This window comes from Watersipora subatra, chromosome 8, assembly GCF_963576615.1.
Source record: "Watersipora subatra chromosome 8, tzWatSuba1.1, whole genome shotgun sequence".
Classification (NCBI taxonomy): domain Eukaryota; kingdom Metazoa; phylum Bryozoa; class Gymnolaemata; order Cheilostomatida; family Watersiporidae; genus Watersipora; species Watersipora subatra.
In genome coordinates this window covers 60,899,200-60,921,829 of record NC_088715.1, presented here as the reverse complement: position 1 = coordinate 60,921,829, position 22,630 = coordinate 60,899,200, and the positions used below count along the sequence as shown (strand labels likewise).

The following is a 22,630-nucleotide window of genomic DNA, read 5'->3' as shown; positions in this document are numbered from 1 at the left end:
GCTGACTTTTTAAACTAATAATAACCGGTTTTACAACTCAGTTAAAAAAAAATTTTTTAATTTTAATTTCCTGAAATAATTTAGCATTGTTGCCAGCAATTATAGTTTGTTGGGAAAATCATGTCTGCTGAAAACAAGAGAGAGCTCAAAAACTTGCTACTGTTTATTTTTATTTCTAAAAAAGTTGTTTTATACTTACCTTAGAGAGCTTAACCAAACTTTAACTTAGATGGTCCCCATGTGAAGTTTATCACGTGTGGTACAACAATAAAAAGCTATCGTTATTAATATTTCAGGCAGTATTTGTGTCTCATTCTACTATCACATGTACGGAGAAAGTGTTGGCACCCTTAATCTTATTCTTGAATCTGTGGAGGCATCACGGTCTACCAAGTACTTCTCAGCCGCTGGAGAGCAATCTACAGAATGGCTACATAAAAGCGTAGCTATGACAACTCGCAGTCGGAGGAGTCGTCTGATCTTTGAAGCAACTGTAGGCGAAAAGCATCTCTCAGATATTGCTGTGGATGATGTGAAGGTGTGTGAAATGGCACCGATTACAATTGTTTTGTTTTCCAATTTTTTAATTAGGTTAAATGCGAAATTTTATGCTTGAATTTGTTGCATAATATGCTTGTGGCAATTTTTTCCTCTCCCAATTTTAATACAATTACAGGGAATAAGAAAACAGCAGATTTACTGCTACAAAATACTTCTATGCTTTTCCAAAGTTTCTTCTTTGTAGTTGGTTAAAGTGAAATGTCTGCAATTGAACAAAAATGAAGGACAAGAATTTAGATTTACTCTGATGGTAGAAAGTCTGACTAAACAAAATTTGCGTAAATAGAAAAGAATTTGGCATTTATGTAAATACAAAAGAATTTGGCTAATCTAGCCCTAGTACCAAACTTAGTGCTGTGAAAATAAGCTCGGTAAACTCAATATAGCAATGAGGCTAAAAATCATCGAAGTAAAAAGTGTTTTAATGTTTTTGTTCCTAAAAAATACCATAGCTACAAATTTTACTGTCCAGTTATTTAGCTAATAATAAGTATTGTTCAGCTGTTTACAAAATATAACTTTCTTAATATATGTAAGTTTGCATGCAGATTAGCAAAGGGAGATGCAATTCTGATGCAATGCGACTGCCACCAATAGCAAGTATCCCAGACAATTCTAACACAGAAGGAATGCTCCTACCACCATCTTCTACCAATATACCGACAACAACGAGACACACAACATTTAGAACAAGGCAGCAAACCTTGAGCTCAAGGTCACTTCCTGTGCATCACACAACTATTCAGCAACCTTCAACTACGCAGCGTCAGACCACGCGGTTTCCAGTCACAAGGTTTGTATTTATGGGACATTTAACTAGACAACGTCCAACTACAATGCGTTCAACCACACAGCACCCAAATACGCGACGCCCAACTACACGACGCCCAACTACACGACGCCCAACTACTCAACGACCAACTACCCAACGCCCAACTACGCAACACCCAACTACGCAACGCCCAACTACACGGCGCCCAGCTACACAACGCACAACTACGCAACGCCCAACTACCCAACACCCAACTACGCAACGCCCAACTACGCAACGTTCAACTACGCAACGTTCAACTACGCAACACCCAACTACGCGACGCCCAGCTACACAACGCCCAACTACGCAACGCCCAACTACACAACAGCCAACTACACAACGCCCAACTACGCAACGCCCAACTACACAGCGCCCAACTACACGGCGCCCAACTACACAACGCCCAACTACGCAACGCCCAAATACGCAACGCCCAACTACGCAACGCCCAACTACGCAACGCCCAACTACGCGTCGCCCAATTACACATCGCCCAGCTACACGCCGCACAACTATACGGCACCCAGCTACACTGCACACAACTACCCAGCATTCAATCACCCAGCAACCAATACAACAACAGACTAGAACAATGGCAGTTCCATTTCCTTTTACAAATTCGAGACGTCCATTTATATTTGGTGAAGCTACACAAAGTCCCAGGGAATCTATACCTCCAGTTATAACAACAAATGCTAATAATATGCTTCGACAGAGACCAGTCAACCGCCACCAGCAGCCACCTGTGGACCGAATTTTCTCATCACCTCAGGAAAGGCAGACAACTGCATCGAATGTCATTCAGGAAACAACTTCAGAACAGCAAGTCATAGCTCTACGACAAGCCCCTAATAATTCATCCCGCTCCTCTTCACAAAGAGGTATGGAAACATTCCTACACCAATCACATTACGAATTAAAACTGCTTTAGTGAGGCAGACAGTAGTATAAAAACTGTCAGGCTAAAAATGTCTGACCAAAGCTTTACGAAGTGTCATTCCAGTCACCTGATGAAGAGCAATTAGGTTTATCAAGTCTCGTGTTTAATACTGCTATAATAGACAATTGCTATGTTTGATAAATGTGTGAGAGCTTTCAAACTTCAACTCAGAGCAAATTTGTTAAAACATCATTTTATAAGTTGTCTCTTTCTATTTTTCTGTAAAGATGTAAGCAAATATTTTGATTAAGTTAGTCAGAGGAAATTAAAACTGCTGTCTAAGTCATTTGCTCTTCTGTTAGCCCAAGGCAGTTTATGGCAGTCACTTAAAATAGCACTACTTAACTGTCATTGAAGCAGTAGAATAACTTCATGAAATAACTCTGTGGACTAACTATTTTTTTACTATTGTAAACTAATAGATTCTTGCATTATTCTGAGTTTCTAATCGAGTTAATGTTTTGTTGCACAGGCCGGAGGAGACGACCGCTGGTCAGCTGTGGATTTGAACAGGATATTTGTGAAAAATATTTGTATTTTCCTGTGGTTTCGCAGATGTGGGAAAGGATTCAAGTAAGCCATTTTTGCCATTTTTAGATTTGCCTGCCCATGAAGCAGTTGAGCATACAATCGTGTAAATAGATGACAAAGAGTTGTCATATTTGTCCTAACATATTTGCTAGAAGTAAAATTGAAGCAAAAATAGTTATTATAGCATTCAATCCTTGTAAAAAGTATTTGGGTTGCCAATATTACCAAATATAGTTTTACTGGCTATCAATAATAGCCAACATCGATGGCCAGTAATACTGTACAGCATGACAATGCTGTAGATCAGCATTGTCTAAAAATAAGGTTAGGCTGGACAGGCCTAAGAGACTCAACTTGAGCCATTCCAAACACTCTGGTATTGTTGCCAGGAAGTAAGTCATCGCTCAACAACCCATTTTATTAAATTGAGTATGAGTTACTTATGAAAATATCAACAATGATCTTTCAAAGGTTCACAAAATACAAAATGTAGTTAAAAAACTGTACAAACTTTAGAATAATCTAAGTTGTTTATAATAAAGTACAAAGACATAATATTTCTAACATATCATCACCTTTGCTAAGGAAAAGAGTTAGTATCTAATGCAAATATACTAGTACTCCTGTATGATATTGCAGGGACCGACACACTCAACTGGGACTGGTCCAAACAGTGCATCCAATGGTTCCTATTACATTCACATGGATGCCAGTGTCGACAGACACAGCAACAGAAACAATAACGTATTCCAAATGTCAACTTACGCGCTGCGATACTCTGGTAAGCCATTTGATTCAAGAAAAACAACACATTGAACCGTTTCTTGGTTTCTATTTTTCTCCTACTAGCTCTGCAGGATCAGGACTCTAAGACTGGTTTAGCAAAATCAACTAACTGATAAATTCATGGACAGCTTGTTTAACTTTAGGGTTTAAATTTTGATGAACTCTGTTTATGGGTTACTAACTTATTATACATCTAGTTCTCTACCATTCTAGTTTGTCGCGAGAGAGCATTAGGTGTGTCGATAAACCACAGAGAATAAGCAGCTGCACGATCGTTCAGAAATGCTTGAAGGTGACTTATTGGTGCAGATATTAGAGTGTTGGTCTAACTAGGTGAATGTCATGAGTTGGAATAAACAGATGGAAGGACGGACCTGGTTCTTATTATAGCAAAGATTATTGTCATTTTGTACAGCTGCTGTTCTGCTTGTTAATTTTATTTGTTGGACCTCGGGCTAGAGCAACTAACTTGAGATGTCCATCATTTTCTTTAACATCTATGCTGATCCCAGTAGTGCAGCAAACTATACCTTGGCTTTCTAATTTTTCTTAAACTTCAGTGTGGTCCACTCGCCCAAATTCTCAACCAAACCAAGTGGTCCAATAACAATCAGTGTTATATTGACAGATATTCTCAATAGTTGCCTCAGTTCCATCATTAACTCTCGGTATCTTTACATGGATATCTTTAACGTTCTAACACCCTACACTAAGCAAGCAGGCCACTACAATGCGCACCTAATTCCAAAATTTAGCTTTTCACCAAAAACATAAAACTTAACTTAGTGTATCTAACCCTGGCTGCAAACTCTATGAGTAAGCGAGTCTTCTTTATCTTGGCTAGTCGCCTGCTTTAAAGATTAATTTATCTATAGCCTTTATTGGGGTATTGCAGGTAGGGTGTGCATAACGTTCTACTATCACATGAAAGGAGCAACTGTAGACAAACTATCTGTCTACGTGCAACCACCTCTAGGTGCCATTCAGTTGCTATGGCAACAGTCTGGAGAGAAGGGAGATGATTGGTTAAAGGCTCAACTATCCACCACTATTACCAATAATTCTCAGGTGTGTCACCATATTTCTATCTCTAGCCTTCAGGATACAGTCTGTAGCTCTTAAAGAAATTTATATTAAATATTGTTGTTGCGAAATTGGTTAGCACAGTTATAATAGTGATATGTATGCTTTGAATGGGTGTTTATAAATCTAAGCTATAGAATAGACAGTGGCGCCAGAAAAGAGAACCTCATCTAAACTTCACAGCCTTGCATTCTCTGTTTGAGTTTTAAGCGGTATCTGGCAATTACCCCAGTAGGTTGATTATTATAGAATGTGAATTTATTGTGATCAAGTAGTTCTCTTTGTGTCAGCGCATTTCTACGAAGGCTGGCAAATCAGAACATGTTCAAAGAGTGAATGGCGGAAGCAAAATGCATTTCTATTCACATTTCAAGTGAGGTTGTCTAGCTATTTTAGAGTTCTCAAAATAGATCTGTACTTTGTGCCGAGCACTTCCCCCACCAGTACTCTTACAAAGAATTACAAAAATAATTGGCTGTTAAGGTCAGCCTAAACTGAAGTGTCATTCAGCCAATAGTTTGATCAATCATGAAAATTATCTCAGCTTATAAAAACCCGTTTTACAATCATCACAGTCAAACTTTTATACATGAATTTAAATTGTTCCGGGATCTGCTTTATATGTTGAAGTAAATGTTCCTATAAGAATACACTGTAATTGGCGTAATTTGTTTCATAGCTTTAAAATACATGATAAATCTTTAATAAATATTACAGGTAATTACATCTAACAATAAAAAAGTACTTGTATTAATTTTAGTAAAAAACTAAAAGTAAAGTCTATATCAATGAGGCAACAGTGAAATAAAAAGAGGTGTTTCTTGTTACTTTACAGATCATGGAATTGTAGGTGCAGCGACGAGCCCATTTAGGTTCAGAGGTAAAATACGTGGAGATAGATGGGATGTTATTTAGTTTCAAAGTTGAGACAAAACACCACTTTGCTTAAACTTCACCTAATTTAACTTCAAATGATACCAAGTTTAGTTTAGGCAGTTTCTTTCATTTTTTAGCCTTTTCACTGTTGCCTATGAGAAATTTCAGAAATTTTGAGCATTTAACTTTAAAAACTACTTTGGGTTTAGAGTCAAATATTTGCTACTTTTTTGTAGTATCTTGAAAAGTTTGTATCTTTTGAATACCATAAGTAAAGGTTTAGCAGCATTTTGTTTAAATGTTTCAAAAATTATTTTTTGGTATGGCGAAGAAAAACTTCCAATCTAGCCAAGTCATGGTTTCAACTAGTGCTCATATGAATCAGACGATGCCTGAAATAAAGATATATTTTGAAAAAATTATTTTGGGTTAAGGCAAGTGACCTTCCAAGGTCAACCTAACTGCAATGAATGATTTACAGAAAAACTCAAGAGAACATTAACAATTAATTTTCTAAATACACTTTTGCATTGCACTACATTACATTGCATTAAATTGCAAAAACATAGGCTTTTGCAATTTTTGGTCAGTTTTTAATGGGGGCTTATCAAGTGCAGTATACTCTGTTTGCAGCCTCATATTTATCTAGATAATCTCATGACAAAACTGAAATATCTGAATAAACCAAAGTAAATGTTGTTTAGGTTGTGATAGAAGCGATAAGAGGGAGGAGCTATCAAGCTGACATAGCCTTGGATCAGCTGCTAATCACCAAGGGAACATGCAGGTCACGAACTAGATCTCAGCAGCGCAAAGATAGAAAAAAAGGCATGCGAGATAGAATGAGGAACAATACCTCTTCTAACAATGAAGTTAACCAACTTCCGATTGTGCAGATGCAGCCAGAGCAGACAAGCCTGAGTGAGTTGTCCAAGTTGCTTAAATTGTTTCCTTATAGATAATCATTAGAGAATTGTCTGGGTCGCGCGTAGCCCCCCCCCCCCACCTCCTTCAGTTTTTGTCAGTATGAATGGCCTTAAAAAAATGTTGTCTCCTCTACTACCTAGCTAATTCTGAGTAAGTGATATTCTTACTAAATGATAAACATTTACCCATACAAAACTCTATTGATAGCAAATTCAAAATTCCATTCAAATGGTTATGCAGTAAAAAAGATTCCCACTATTATAATAGTAGGTGTTTGAAAACCAGTCTACCATTACCAATATTTTATACTGCTTCCAGTCAAAAAGCAAAAGGATATAAAGTTCTATCACAATGGAAAAGTCTCACAATAGACTTATGTACATATTCAACACTTAGTAGCTTTAAAAGATATCCAAGATCGACTTGTTAAACTCAAATTAATCAAGACTGCCAACCCTACTTTTCTAAATTTAGTGAAATGGTGAATGTTGACTTCCTTGCCAAGTTATGCCAGCTTCTGCGGACCCAGCGCCTCGACTAGCTGCAGTGCCAGTGCACATGTGGGCCTCATCACGCCTCAATTGATTTTTACTAATTCACTAACACACGCACGCACGCACACACTAAGTAGACTTAAAAGAGTTGTCTTCTCGCCAGAGTCATATACCACAGTCATGTACTGTGTTCATTTCTTTTTATTGAGTATTAATAAAGACCACTGTAAATGTTTGAGAAAGCAATAGACCACTTAACCCACTTGTATGGTAGACATAAAAATATTATGAAAAAAGAAAGGTAAGTTCTAGAGAGTTCTGGAAGCTTAGTAATGTCAGGGTCAACCAGAAGTTGTTACGCAGTTGTATTATTGATGTTTAAGAAAATGGAACTTTTGATAAAAGTTGAATTTGATATTTTTCTTATACTCTGTGGGTTTTTCTAGGGTATGAGTGTAATTTTGAGCAGAACAATCTTTGCGACTTTGAGAATGAGCAAGACGATGATGCTGACTGGGAAATCCAATCAAGTAAGTAGCTTTCAATTAAATAAAAGTGGAGAATGAAGAAAAAGAGTAACAAGAGTTAAAGGGCATTTCAGCATTGCAGTCTGTCCAACAACTATATGACTGCTGCCTAGCCAGTAAAAGCTTAAGGGTAATAGAATCAGAAGCCACACCAATCTTAGTTTTGACAAAACTACTCTCAGAAAGTCTGTCTGCAATAGAATTTAGAGTGAACCTACACAAACACTGTTTTAGATCTAAGTGTATATCGTATCTTATTCCCATTTTTACCAAGTAATATAGTTTTTATGGTTTCATATTTTTATTCATGTATTTTTTTAGTCAGCATCAGTTTTTTATAAGCATTTGTACAAACATATTATTTCTCTTACTGAGACAAATACACACACACTTTAAAAACAAAATTCAAAATAGACTTATTTTGCATTTACTACAGACTATGCACAATAAGTCTATTGCGATTTGTGCCAACCCCTATGCTATGATTCCTAAACCATCCTTCAATAGTTTAGGTAGCCCTAAACCATTGCAAGAACTCACCTGCGATTGTCTAAGTCAACGCATCAAACAAATATCTTTTCCAAGTTAGCTATTACAAAAATACCAAGCTTTCTGTCAAGCCAGCAGCCTTCAATCTTGTTTTTGTTGAACTGAAGCAATTTTTACCAACAACACGGTGCAATATTTTTCCAATAACCACTATTTATTAATATTGATGTCATCAGCTCTCTATTCAACCATATTGGAGGATATCAACAATCAATCAGCTACACTGAGCATCGGTCTATTATTACCCTATTTTGACCAAAACGGTTGTTAATTTTGATCCAAAATGAATCGATTTTTTGTTTTACAAATAGCTGTCTAATATATTTTGACATAAGAAAACCACTAACAAGTAGATATACATCAAAATTCATAGCATAAGCGCATTTTATTTCACACAAGTATGCTTATCAACATTCTGATCCAGAAGATTCCTGTTTTAGTGATCATTATTGAGTTGCTAGGTGAAAAAAGATTTTTTAATCAAGCTGAAAGCAAAGCATTAAGTGAGAAAAGTCAGAAATCATTTCTAAATGAACCAAACATTAAATGAAAAACTATAGTTTACTTAAATTTTATTATTCTGGAAATTAAATGTTAAAAAAATGAGATTGTTCCTATTTTTTCACTTACAAAGCTTGATTAGGACTTTAGCAACTTGAAAAAATAGTGTTTTATTAAACCAGCTTTCAAAACTCAAATTTGGGTTGTAAAAATTAATTAGTGACAAAAACATTTTGACTTTTTAGCCTTGAGGTGCCCTAATTAAAACTATTGACTTTACACAATGAATTCCATTGGCCGAAGTAAGTAAACAAACCAGAAAATTGAAAATTATTAGCACAAATACGTAAAAGAAGCGAATGCAAACTCTTATTGTCAACTCATAGTGCAAGTTTTAAAAAAATAGTATGGCACGAATTCCATTCGCAAATTGCCTCAAATTAGTCATTTTTATGGTATAAAAAAATGTTCATATCTAGAAATCATCACAAATTCTCTTGAGAGTAAAAAAATTACTGAATGGAAATACGTACTGTAAGGCTCTAGTTTAGTGTATTGTCAAGTTTAACTACCTCTTTTCATAAAAGTTGCCACAAGATCAGGAGGAACTGGACCTGATTCGGCACAAGCTGGTGATTACTACCTCTATGTCGAAGCCTCAGCTCCCAATCTTCCAGGATCGACAGCCAAGCTTACCTCCCCGCTTATCCCTGAGAATGGTTCGTTTATATAAATTGTTTACTTGCATATTCTCCTCATTCAAATGATGGAAATAAATTTTAGCAGTGTTCCCTGCCACAAAACGCAACCTGATCTCTGCTTCGAAATATTTTAGTACATTTTTGTAAGATGGAAAGTGAAATTTTTGTTGGTAATTATACCAATGTGTACAACTGTATTTCAGCTGGAGACCTTTGTTTGATGTTCTACCTGCACATGTATGGAGCTGACATGGGAGAGTTCTCTGTGCGACAAGTACTCAACAATGGACTCAGCCGACGATTGCTACACAGAAATACTGGGGTCATCAATGCTTGGCAGCATGTCAGCATTATGGTACCTTCTGTCAGCATATCATATAAGGTATCTTTCTGATCGATTTTACATTAGTTGAACAGTTAATAGTACATGCATAACATCATTTCAATAATGTTCATTCATAGCGTTTATCCTTGAGTGCCACATATAGATACAGACACATACATAAATAGATATATCTATATAGGTATGCATATAGATATATACCCATATATGTAGGCATACAGTATATACACAAAAATATACATATATCTACTTAGATATGCATATAGACATCTATATATATAAATTCAAGTGTTTGTCTGACTATCATAAATTATGTCTAATGAATAACGATTGGTTAAACTACGTTACAAATGAACTTACACAAAACTTCTGTAAATTTAGTCAAAAGGTATTTTTTTATCAATTGCGATTGCTTGTGATGTTGGAAGTCATCTGACTGCTAGGATGTTTTAAGAATAAAATTGACAAAATTTGATCGCAGTTCAAACACTCAGAAGAAACATACGAGCAGAATGGCATCATTAGTTGTTACCGTTGTGATAGTTGATATCAGCAACTGTGTTCAAGTTAAAGCGTTGCACATTTTATTGTGTCAGTCTTTGCAATTATAAATATCATAATAGCACTATCGCTTGATCTTAGTATTTAACCAGGATCAAGTTTTGTCAAATTTAATCTTAAAACCTCGCTTGAAAGTCAGATCACCTCAAACATCAACAACAATTGCATATAGATGAAAAATACGGATACTTCTAGGTAAAATTTACTAAAAATGTTTTTGCAAGATCATCTTTAACTAGGCAAAACTATTTGGTTATTGATTATTAATTACTGATTATTAAAATGTCGGTTCAGCCTTGTTTTCCGCATCTGTTCAGGATATCCGAGTTGTATTACCACTTTTACTTCTGGTCGCGATTGTAGGTTACAAGCCAAGTATGTACTTTTCATTATTAATTAATATTACCTTATGCTTTTTTTGAGTTTTTTAAAAGCTTTATAGTCATTACTTATTTTTTAATTGGCCACTTCTAAATGTGCCATTTCAATTTACACGCCTTGAATTTCCGGTTCGACTTTCATTTGCATTGACTAACGACCTAAGGTCAATCACTAAAATCTGTCGGCATTTACCTCCTAAAAATGACCTATACGTTTTCTCTCAGCTTGATCAAACGAAAAACATTGTTTCCCTTCATGGGATTCAGTGGTACATTTAATTTCAATATCTCAAATTTACCTTTGTACCAAAATCGTTGTATTCAAAGTTTTGATAGACAGCTTCTTTTGCAACAGCAATCATTTTTAAAGATCAAAAACATCATGTATCATGTAAAATCTATGCAAAACAAGCCACAAACACAGCGCCTCCAAAAGAATCCTTTAATCTGCACTTTTCTACCTTTGAGGAAATGACTTTACCAATTGCTGGCCGGTATTATTTACAGATCATTTTTGAGGTGACAACAAGCAGCGGGCAACGCTATTGGCTAAGTGATGTTGCCATAGACACAATCTCTCTTACATCTGGAGGGTGCTAAGCAACCAGCCCTAAACCATTGCGGGAGCAATGTAACTGTGATTGTCTCAGTCAACGCATCAAACAAATCTCTTTCTCAAGTTTGAGCTACAATTGAGACCCTGAGTCTGGACTGTTCAGAAACATTATATAGAGTGTATGTATTGATGGAGCTACATAAAGCTTTACTAATATATCAAAATTATAGTACATATTTTGTCATTGAAATAATTTATTTTTATGTTTGGATTGTACAATATATTTTATATTAAATTTTACTTCTACTATGTTCATCACACAACTCACACAAGACAAGAGCAAGCACCAGCAAGAGCCTTCACACCCACCCATTCCCCCTCCGCCAACTAAACAACTAGCAACACTTCATTCACTAGTCAAGCGCTAGGGTGAGCTTCATGTATATATGTCTCAGGAGTTGTCTTCTCAAAAATATTTCTCCTTAATTCATCACCTGGGGGTTTCTGCAATCCCCCACTCCGAATCACTTTTCCCTTGCAACCGGCGAACATAGGCTTCATATTCGTGTAAGGAAATGCTGCCGGCACTTTCAATAACAACCTTCTCTTGGCGTGTCAAAACGAATGGAAGTATGGCAGCCAGTACGAATGACCCAGCAAATAGTGGGCGGATCCTCATTGTGACCTTGTTTAATTCCTGTAAATAAAGCACTATAACATAGAACATAAAAAGGCAGCTTATTAACAGTCCGACGAAATAATGATGGTTATCACAACCAGCTGATATTGGTGCTGATTTCCAAATACTTAGCATCACAATATTTTATCACAAGCAAGCTGGTAGTAGCAGGTGCGATCATTCAGATTTAACTAGAAACCAAGTTCGCAAAGTAACAAGTTGCAATATGCCACAACAAATCATCACAGGTTAATATTCACCTTATGTAGTGTATAATATTTATAACTCCTCATCAATCTATCTTAGGACACCTTCCTAAAAGTTTGCTCCAAAAAATTAATACCAAAGTCGTAGTTACATTTTGTCAAGCAATCAGCCAAACAGAAACATATAAAAGCGTCATATATAAAGATAATGCCCCAAACATTAGAGCATCAACACTTGTATATGCAAGCGTTACCCACAAAATAAAGTAAGAGGTAATGTTAACCATAACTCAACAAATTTCAAAGCTTCATGTTTTATGAGATGCATTGCCTTTTATTTAAGCTGATCAAACATAAAAATATAAAGTATAAAAATATTGGTAGACTTTAGTTTCATGTTTTCTAACATTCTTTCACACTTACAAAGCATTGCAATGACCCGACTAGTTTGTCTGTCACCAGCAAACCTTCAGACCAAAATTAGCGAGAGGTTATATATAGCAATTGAAAGTTGTCTGACCCATCTATATGGAGTTGATTTTAAATAGTCTGCCTAAAATATGAGCATTTGCTGTTTGCGTTTGATTAAGGTGCAAGGGATTTCTAGAGAAAGGCCTGCCCTCAAACATCCAAAAATCTCACATTTCCCAGCCTAACTTGTGCAAACAATTGAATAGCAGTTTTTATACAGATGAAGCAAGAGCCAATAGCAATTAAACAAGCCCGCTTACTAATATGGCGTATTAAAATACGGTGACTATTTGTTCACACCGATTATTCTGTGCTTCACTAAATGAGAAGACAATTCTAAAACATCAACTCTCACTTAATAATACGCTAAAACTCTGACTGTTAGCTGATGATACAGATTTATAGAAGGTGGGAAGTTCCAAACCTTTGTGTAAGTTAACAATAAACCCTTTCAAAAGGAGATGCTTAGTTTTTAGTCGGTCTTTTTTCAAGATATGTACTTGTCTAAATAGTATGAAAACTGTAAAACTGGCGCCTATAAAACTGAAATAAACAAAAAACCCGCTTACACAGCATTTATAATATAATAAAAAGTAAATAATCATATTTATGTGTCAATTAATTAACTATGTGCACCAAAAGTCATTTTTCCGCTTATCACAAACACGCTCAATGTGAACTGTAAGAAACATCACATGCGACTTGTATATTACACCAGGAACAATAAAGAATACAATGCAAATGATGCGATATGCTTCTTGCTTCCATTAAAGATGAACTTACAAAAACTACAACGTTTCAACCACGATCAAGTTTTATCAATGTTAATATTGAAACATCTTAAAACTTGATTGCAATTAAAATGCACAGAAAAAGATATATGTGCAAAATGACGTCACTAGTTGTTATCATTGCTATAGTTAATATCGGCTATTCCGCTCAAGTTGCAGCATCACGTGTATCTATTCTGTCGGTCTCTTTGCAAGTATAGATGTCATGATCACAGTTTTAACTGATCTGAGCTTTTTAATCGTGATCAAATATAATCGATTTTAATCTTGAAACATTCTGGCAACCAGATCACCTCAAACATAAAGAAATTGCAAATAATAGAATATCGATACTGGCTGATAAAATCTACTACAATTTTGGGTAAGTTCATTTTAAAGTGTGCAGTTTTTACCTTAGATAAAGCGCGATAATCAGTGAGAGTGGGGACAGGATAACTGTAGGTCTGCCTGGCGACGTGTGTCGTAGTAAGTAAGCTTATAGCAGTTGGAACAGCCCAACCAGCGGCCAGGTTGAGGCAGGCAGCCCGTAGAGGTAAACAGACAGGGCAAGATGGATCCTCTTCTGTAAAAAGAAGACATGTATACAGTGAAGTAGTCACATATCGTGATAGATTATGTGATAGATCAAGCAAAGCTTAGTTTCAAACAGTAGACTCCAGCGCGCAGCAACTAATACCTTATATAGCCACAAAACGAAATAGATAAAATGCAATTAGGGGCTAGTCATGTCAGATAAATAGATAAGATGCAATTAGGGGCTAGTCATGTCAGATAAATAGATAAGATGCAATTAGGGGCTAGTCATGTCAGATAAATAGATAAGATGCAATTAGGGGCTAGTCATGTCAGATAAATAGATAAAATGCAATTAGGGGCTAGTCATGTCAGATAAATAGATAAGATGCAATTAGGGGCTAGTCATGTCAGATAAATAGATAAGATGCAATTAGGGGCTAGTCATGTCAGATAAATAGATAAGATGCAATTAGGGGCTAGTCATGTCAGATAAATAGATAAGATGCAATTAGGGGCTAGTCATGTCAGATAAATAGATAAGATGCAATTAGGGGCTAGTCATGTCAGATAAATAGATAAGATGCAATTAGGGGCTAGTCATGTCAGATAAATAGATAAGATGCAATTAGGGGCTAGTCATGTCAGATAAATAGATAAGATGCAATTAGGGGCTAGTCATGTCAGATAAATAGATAAGATGCAATTAGGGGCTAGTCATGTCAGATAAATAGATAAAATGCAATTAGGGGCTAGTCATGTCAGATAAATAGATAAGATGCAATTAGGGGCTAGTCATGTCAGATAAATAGATAAGATGCAATTAGGGGCTAGTCATGTCAGATAAATAGATAAGATGCAATTAGGGGCTAGTCATGTCAGATAAATAGATAAGATGCAATTAGGGGCTAGTCATGTCAGATAAATAGATAAGATGCAATTAGGGGCTAGTCATGTCAGATAAATAGATAAGATGCAATTAGGGGCTAGTCATGTCAGATAAATAGATAAGATGCAATTAGGGGCTAGTCATGTCAGATAAATAGATAAAATGCAATTAGGGGCTAGTCATGTCAGATTTTAAAAGATTTTATCAAAAAGAGAAGACATTTTTCTATCATTTGAGATTTTGTTTGTTGTTTTTGGTAATCTTACTACAAGAATGTCTCAAGATTAAAATTGATTGCAGTTAAAATGATCAGAAGAAAAAGAATTCTTCGAAAGTGACACCCATAGTCGTACCTCCTCTTTGTCCCTTTTGTTATGGCATCGGCTATCGCATTGGTACGTGCCTCTATTGACATGTCTTTTTGCATTTGTTCATGATTGTTTGAAAAAAGTTCAACTTTAGCCTCAGATATATTGCTATAGACGTTTCAAATGATATAAAGACAATTTAGTTAGAATTTGTCCCATTGTTTCTCTCTAAATGCTGTGTAAACATATGAGTACTTGACGCCGATGAGACCAAATATTTATCACTTATAAACAATATCCGCAATTATTGACGTCATTTTTGGTAAAGTCTGAGAACATCTTTTTCTTCTGATTAATTTAACCATGATCAAGTTTTGTTGATTTTAACCGTGAAACATTCTAGCAGTCATATCGCCTAAAACAACAGATAAAACCTCAAATGATAGAAAAATATCTACGCGTTTGGATTGAAATTTGATGCAAAACTTTAATGAAAGACCAAAACCAGTTCGTTTTACACATTAAAAGTCCAATAAGTTAGTGTAACATTCAAAAGTGCATTTCGTGGTGATAAAGGTTTGGAAACGACACCCTACCCTACGGCATCCTACGCTACGTCATCCTACCCTATAGCACCTTATGGTACCCTACCTTTCGGCACCCTACCTTACGGCACCCTACCTTACGGCACCCTACCTTACGGCACCCTACCTTACGGCACCCTACTTTATAGCACCCTGCCCTATGTCACTCTAACCTATAGCACCCTACCCTATGGCACTCTACCCTACAGCACCCTACCTTTCGGCACCCTGCCGTGCGGCACCCTACCCTATGGCTCCCCAGACACCCTACCTTACAGCACCCTACGACACTCTACCCTACGGCACCCTACACATAAAAAATGCGATAAATTGATGTGAATGTCAAAGTGTACCGTAACTTTTCAGTTTTAAAAGAAAGGTACCAAGCTACACTCAAGTAAGATTCCATAAGAACCATCTGTATGACTTGATGACGCTTCATGACTCAAATATTTCCTTGGCCGCTCATACACCTAATACAACCAAATCAGCAGCAATACTATTTTTTTCCAAAGATGGAGTTATCTGAACTTAAACTTTCAAGTTCAAGTAGCGCAGCTGTGTACAGAGGAGTCATGTAGAACTCAGGCTACATTGACGTTAGTCATAAAGTTATATTTTTTTCTTTTTAAAACCTCAAACGCAAGTATAGCAGTGTGTTTGGGTCTGTGACAAATCTTTCGATGTAAAATGTCTCAGCTATTTAGTAAAAACAATGTGAGAATTTCTCTTTCACACTCGTTCAAACATAAGACAAAATGAGACAGAATTCAAAAAATGTAGATTTTTCATTTCAGATTCCGCATGCTTCATAACGTTACTTAATTGAACGCATACACTAGCTTCCTAGCAGCTATTGCTACCTTTATAAACAACTTGCTAGAAATCCAGTACACAATTATTCAGGATTAAACTCCTAACAATTTTATAAAAGTGTTTCTAGAGAAGTTTAGTAGTAGTTATGACAATATGAAGATTGTTTTCAGCTGAATTACATCAAACATTTTTGATGACTGAAATACATAATTCACACCATTTTGAAAGATTAGTTGTTTTGCTTGCCTGACAATAAATTGGTTAAGGTGTTATATCATGATGTTATAAAGTCTTTTGCATCAGTAACACACATATCATTCACTTGGATAATGTAACACACTCCTAATGAATGGAGGTGTGAATTTGGTTTTTCTACTGCTAGCAATGCAGCATTCATTGTGATATGCATTTTAGAACTGCAACTTGTTCTTATAAATGCATCTTAAATGGCAACCTGTCATAAGAAATGATTTTCCAATGGTGTGTCACCATTCTAAGAGTTTAACCTACCATTGTATGCATAGTAAGTATCATTATAAGTGTTACATAACATGACACATAATGTTAACATATCCTTATTTAGATATATTACACTGCCATTATAGGTGTTACATAATGTCGACTTACCGTTATATATACTTTTCATAATAGTCAATTCATGAATAACGCCTGCAAGCAGAGAAGGCCCAATAGGTGCAAAAACGTAGGAGAGTGCTCGAGCTGCGTGAAATATCTTTAACTTGCGTCTAAGGTTATAGGTTAAGACGACAGCAGAAATGTAGTTACTGCCAGCAATAATATACTGTGAGTATGTCGGCCATCTGAAAGATAAAAACAGAAATACACTGTTAGCTTAATCAGAGAAGTGAGACAATTTGAGGGACTAAGTCGCTCCAAAGATACCATTCACCAATCACCATTCTAGCAGGAACAACAAGCTAGTGTTTAACCTTAGCATAGTGTAGTGAGCATAAGCCAAATAAATGTTTCGGCTGAAACAAAATCAACAAGTTAAGATGAGGAGCGCAAGAGTGCATGTTGATTGTAAGAACTTCAAGGATGATGTAGCAGAGTCATAGAAAACATAGCTATGCTTAGCATTTTTATGCTACACATTTACTAATTCTGTTCTGTACAGGCTTATAGAGGTGATCCGTATGTTACTTTTTTCATTTTAACAAAATTTTGATACAATTATTTATCATATTTATTGTCTCTGTGCATCTCTTTGTGTCAGAGTGATAAGGATAGTTTCTCATGAAACTTTCAATAAAGTGGATGTAAAATATTGCTTTCTGCTCCGTTAATGATTGCAGTATTTTATTGAAACATAAATAAGGTCCATAAAATAAAAGGTGTAGCTAGCAACTAAGTTTATTAAGCGTTGAAGAATCGATAACCATAACTACTGCCAATTTATATTAGAAAAAATCAAAGTCAGCTTTTTATTGTGCAAGCGAGCGTTTAGAAAATTGCCCTAAGTGTTAAAGCAAAAAAGCTATAAACAATAAGATTGTTAGCAGCACATGTGGCATATGAAGTATTGCATTCCTGGTCGTTAGTATTACAGATACAAAAACTCACATTTCTGACGGAGGTTTTGATTTTAATAACATCTTCTTCATGTCTCCAACGATAGTTCTATTAATAGGAATTGCACCTTCAGGTACTGAATCCCCAGCAGTGACACTAACTATACGCCCTGTGCGGCCCTGTAAAGTACCCATAACGATACGTTTGTCGTCCATTATCATTGAATGGATGCAAAAATAAAATGCTTAAATATCCTTGAACCACGAGCAAAAACGCACCGGTTCGCGTTCGTATATTTTTCAATTATCGTATTTTGTAAAACGGTTTTTAATTGGTCAGTTTTTTATTCAGTTGCCTCGTAACTAAAATTGATACTGCCTATTAAATCCTCTTTTGCCGAATTTCAAGATTTGATCGTTTTATTGGAAGCGCTCACACTCAATTAAGTAGCTGTTATAATAGCACTAGAAAAAGATTATAATTGTTTTCAATTTGATTTACGTAAATAATTGTGATGATGTTCGGTTATAACGTTGTGGTGAAATTATGTAGTCAGGCTATGCATTAGCGAGTCTTTAAATATAACGCTGTTTGTCAAACGCATGTATTTGCCTTTCTTGAGAGTTAGCTTCTCATGGAATTTTGCCAAACTACTGATAACCTGTGTTCCACACTTGTTTGTTGTGATACTATGCAGTAGTGTATTTACCTGCGTCCGTACAGTCTCCAGCACCAGCAAAAGCTGTGACTTGGGAAACATTGTCTCAGTATAATTCATTTAATCTTTTCCGGTCGGCAACAAAGTTGGAGTTATAGTACAATACGTGCAAACTAGGTGTTAGGCGGCACCAAAAGATTGCTATTGGACGGCAGTAAGTTCCATGCTCTTGCTGTACAAAAAAAGAATGAGCGCTGATGGTGTAGCGTGTTTGACTGTGGTATGAAGTACTGGTGCAAATATCTACACGATGAGCAGAAATTGGAACGCTTGATGTATCGATCAAGCACTGTCGAGTTTGAGTGGTGATATTGACTAAAGATCTTAAGCCGTTTCTCAGATCAACGTTTAGATAGTGGTAGCAGCTGCAGCCACTGGAGGAGACTGGTGGTACTGGTCTTTCTATCCGTTCTCCTGACACCACAGATTAGACGCACCGCTCGCCTCTGCACAGCCTCCAGTTTGTCAGAGGTACTGTCTGGTGCAGAATCTCAAGATGCCAAGGCATAATCCAGCAAAGGAGGCACTAACTGTTTGTATGCAGTCACTTTAACCTCTTCTGATGTTGTGAGGATGTTGCAGCTGATAAAACCCAAGGTGGTGTTGGCTTTGCTGGTGGTGCCATTGGTATGGGACTGCCACTGAATTTTATGGTCGACTGTCACACCAAGGTATTTGATGCTTTCAGCTCTGGGTATAGTGGTGTTGTGCAGGTAGACTGATTATCAGTGGGAACTCTCTTCCGGGAGAAGGTGGTGAGCTGGCATTTATCAGGATGAAATTCCATATCCCATTGCCTTTCCCACTCTCCCAGTCTGTCTAAGTCGGCCTGCAGAGATGAAACATTGTTGGAGGTGTTGTACACAATGGTGTCATCAGCAAACAGCCTGCATTGCGAGCTCGGGCTGTCCAGCAAATCATTGATGTAATATAGGAAGAGCGTTAGGCCGATCACAGAGCCTTGAGCCACATCAGATGTTACTGCAGCCTCAGCAGACTCCTCCCCCTCCACAACCGCTCTCTGTGCAATCGCTCAGGCAGTCCGGAACCCAAAAAATGACCTGGTGACTAACCCCATATTGGGCCAGTTTTGGCAACAGTTTGTTGTGGTTGACCTTATCAAAGGCCTTGCTGAAACCTAGCACACGTGCATCTGTCTTCAGACCATTGTCTAAATTGTACGGAATATCAGACACCAGTTCAATCGGCTGTTTTTCGCACCTATGGTTTTTGGGCAAGCCATGTTGATTTGGGTGAAAGATCTTATTTTCCCTGTCAAAATGCATGAGTTAGCTGGTAACAATGTGCTCCATTATCTTGCTGGGGATGCATGTCCATTTTGCATATATCCATTTTCTTGAGATGGATATATGCAATTTTTTTGAGTATGTTTGTTTGACTACGGGAGTTTATCTTTTCTTATTTTGGCAAGTATTAATTTTTTAGCTAATATATTGCTGTATTGGTCTAAACACGATCTTTTATTTGTGCACAGTCTGGTCTATTCTTGCACTCACAACTAATCACAGGTGTTACTGAGTCGTTGACCAAAACACGTAGTACACGAATACAGCCGTATTTTTATAATCAAACTTAGTAAGATCAGCCAACTTGTAATAGATCCTGCATGTTTGCAAGTGCGGTAAGTCGCTATACTAGTGAGATACAAATGCAAAAGTTTACTACATTATGTTATAGCAATAACAAGTTCTAGTGAAGTAAAAATATATAATTCCGATTAAGCCATATTTGCAACACATAACTTATATCACAGTTTATTTTGGCCAAAAACGGGCCCGCTGAATTGGACTAGCTGGCCCATTTTTGGCTTGGTCTGGTAGCGTAGGACCGATAACAGGTCCAGCTAAATTAGACCAAAAGCAGGCCCGGTGGAGTTGGACCAAAACCATTCAAGTAGAGCAAGACAGAAGACTGGCTCGCAAGAGGAGAACCAGAATCTGGCCCAGCTGAATTTTTCCTGTACTACTCACGACTCCTCCAGCATGCAGATAGCTCGCTAATGCTGCATGCAGGGCAGTTTAGAAAAGGGAACATATCCTCTGATTTGTCTAGATGCCTAATCTATCTGAGCCTTCCTACCATATAGCAATAGCTACTTTATGCTTTACTACATATTACAAGCCTAGCTAGATTAGTTCGTTTGATTTGATGCCGTTATAGTTTGGAGTCGTATACCACACATATTTCCCCTGGAGTCACGGATTCATCAAACCCACTAGTCGTCTTTTGAAGCCCCGGGTGACTGCAGCTCTGAGGCACAGGCCTATGCCACAGTATATAAAAGAGCGAAGTAGATCTTAATTAGTGCTCTACCAGTTGGTTTACTAAATATATAAACGTTGAAGCTTAGATTTAATTGAATTCTAAAGTTTATTAGCAATAATGCAAAGTCGCAGCAAAAAGCAGACTGACCAAAATGTGCAGCACAAAAGCCTGATATACAAAATAATTAGACAAAACACAACTGATTTGTTAAGAATAATATAGGTCAAGCTTACTGGCTATGATTAGCTAATGCTTGAAATATGAAAGGTAAAGAATAATTCACCAATTACCCAATCAAATTTGGCGCCAATTAAACAATAAACACCAGTTTTATCGACTTTTACAATCACATAAACAAGGTACGTCTCTAGAGCTGCATTCATACCAGACAATTTCATGCCGATTATCTGGACGATTTGGCCCTGTAGTATCCACTGTTAGTGATGAACTGGGTAGCGCAAAGTTATTTGTAAACTTGGTGAAAACATTCACGACAAACTTTGTAGCAAACAGCGAAATGTAAATCTTGACTCACTAAAAATATATCAGCTAAAGTTATCTGACCGTGCAAATGAAAAATTGCAACATCACCCACTATCAGCTCAAACTAATCCTAGTGTGAATGGAAAAAATCGAGCCGATAACTTTTATAAAACTGCTCAGATATCGGCCACATTAACTCTGTTTGCAAATCGGCCAGAGTGAACGCAGATTAATACACTCACCTATGACCTATAAATACAATGCATCCTGCTTGAACCATTTTCTGGCAACCATGATGCTGCACTGTGTTGAGTGTTCCTACAATACGAGTGGCCTGTGAGTTAAAGAAGCATGAGTGTTTTTCTTGCTGTCATGTGTGCTACCCGCAGTGTAGCATAAAACTCCCATCGCAGGATGCATTAAAGGACCACAGGCTACGAGAGCTCTTTAAGAAAGTTTGTCAAATCAAGGCTTTTCCCAGTTGCAGCTGGTCTACAGACAAGCACTGCCAACTGAGACAAGATGTTCGGCCTCACTGTTCCACTTGCCAAAAAAAGTCACCATAGAAGCTCACTATCTCCACAGCAATCTCTATGGCAGCCTGCAGATGCGCAAAGACCTGAGTGAGAGCTGCAGCTGACTCTGTTGCTGTGCGGCCGATGACTCCACTGTAAATCTTTGACTTGGGCTACAGCTTGTAGTCCAAGCTTCACACGACACCAACTCCAGCGACTCTTTTCTGGACCACTGGGAAGAGCCCAGAAAAGAGTCATTATGAGATTGCCAAATGTTTTCTTTTTTGTTAAAGCTACTGTTTATAGCAATAGCCGCTTACTTCAGTAGGCTATCTGAGAAAAGCAAACTTTTAGTTTTCTCAACGCCCTGACACTGACAAAAATCTACCTTATTATAAAAATCAGAAAAAGCCAGCAAACACTACTTTAAAATTTCCAAAATTACTTATAAAAGTACAAGAAAAAAACACTTTTTTGTTTTTGACTGCTTTAATAACAAGCAGCAAGCATAATTATTTGGATTTTTACTCATATTTTTTTCATAAATGAGAAAATAAAGTATTTATAGACAGTGTTTATGACAAATTGTTATCAGATTAATAGATTAATAGATTAATAGATTAATAGATTAATAGATTAATAGATTAATGACAAAGACAAAACAAATTTTATAAACGTACCTATGTTCAAGAAAAACCACTTTATAGT

At 36.8% G+C, this 22,630-nt stretch overlaps 2 protein-coding genes across 2 annotated transcripts; one reads left to right on the top strand and one right to left on the bottom strand.

Moving 5' to 3' along the window:
• Nucleotides 1-1,967: 1,967 nt before the first annotated feature.
• On the top strand, nucleotides 1,968-11,174 carry LOC137402811 (MAM and LDL-receptor class A domain-containing protein 1-like). The gene is made up of 9 exons (XM_068089317.1): nucleotides 1,968-2,256; nucleotides 2,788-2,888; nucleotides 3,486-3,627; nucleotides 4,528-4,700; nucleotides 6,296-6,512; nucleotides 7,459-7,542; nucleotides 9,177-9,308; nucleotides 9,494-9,672; nucleotides 11,082-11,174. Exons 1-9 carry the CDS (start codon nucleotides 1,968-1,970, stop codon nucleotides 11,172-11,174), a joined length of 1,410 nt encoding a protein of 469 aa, XP_067945418.1.
• Nucleotides 11,175-11,380: 206 nt separating this feature from the next.
• Nucleotides 11,381-18,172, bottom strand: LOC137401999 (uncharacterized). Its single transcript, XM_068088469.1, has 4 exons — nucleotides 17,972-18,172; nucleotides 17,015-17,208; nucleotides 13,670-13,839; nucleotides 11,381-11,827 (listed from the first exon to the last, which is right to left on the bottom strand). Exons 1-4 carry the CDS (start codon nucleotides 18,139-18,141, stop codon nucleotides 11,621-11,623), a joined length of 741 nt encoding a protein of 246 aa, XP_067944570.1. The 5' UTR covers nucleotides 18,142-18,172; the 3' UTR covers nucleotides 11,381-11,620.
• Nucleotides 18,173-22,630: the final 4,458 nt, after the last annotated feature.

What these genes read in the sequence shown, in the direction of transcription:
- LOC137402811 (XM_068089317.1), top strand. Translation starts at nt 1,968, where the DNA reads ATGGCAGTTCCATTTCCTTTTACAAATTCGAGACGTCCATTTATATTT. An exon ending in TGACTGGGAAATCCAATCAA is followed by an intron (nt 7,543 to 9,176) that starts GTAAGTAGCTTT and finishes TTTTCATAAAAG; the next exon opens with TTGCCACAAGATCAGGAGGA. An exon ending in CCCGCTTATCCCTGAGAATG is followed by an intron (nt 9,309 to 9,493) that starts GTTCGTTTATAT and finishes ACTGTATTTCAG; the next exon opens with CTGGAGACCTTTGTTTGATG.
- LOC137401999 (XM_068088469.1), bottom strand. Translation starts at nt 18,141, where the DNA reads ATGATAATGGACGACAAACGTATCGTTATGGGTACTTTACAGGGCCGC. An exon ending in TATGAAAAGTATATATAACG is followed by an intron (nt 13,840 to 17,014) that starts GTAAGTCGACAT and finishes TTCTTTTTACAG; the next exon opens with AAGAGGATCCATCTTGCCCT. An exon ending in ATTATCGCGCTTTATCTAAG is followed by an intron (nt 11,828 to 13,669) that starts GTAAAAACTGCA and finishes CTTTATTTACAG; the next exon opens with GAATTAAACAAGGTCACAAT.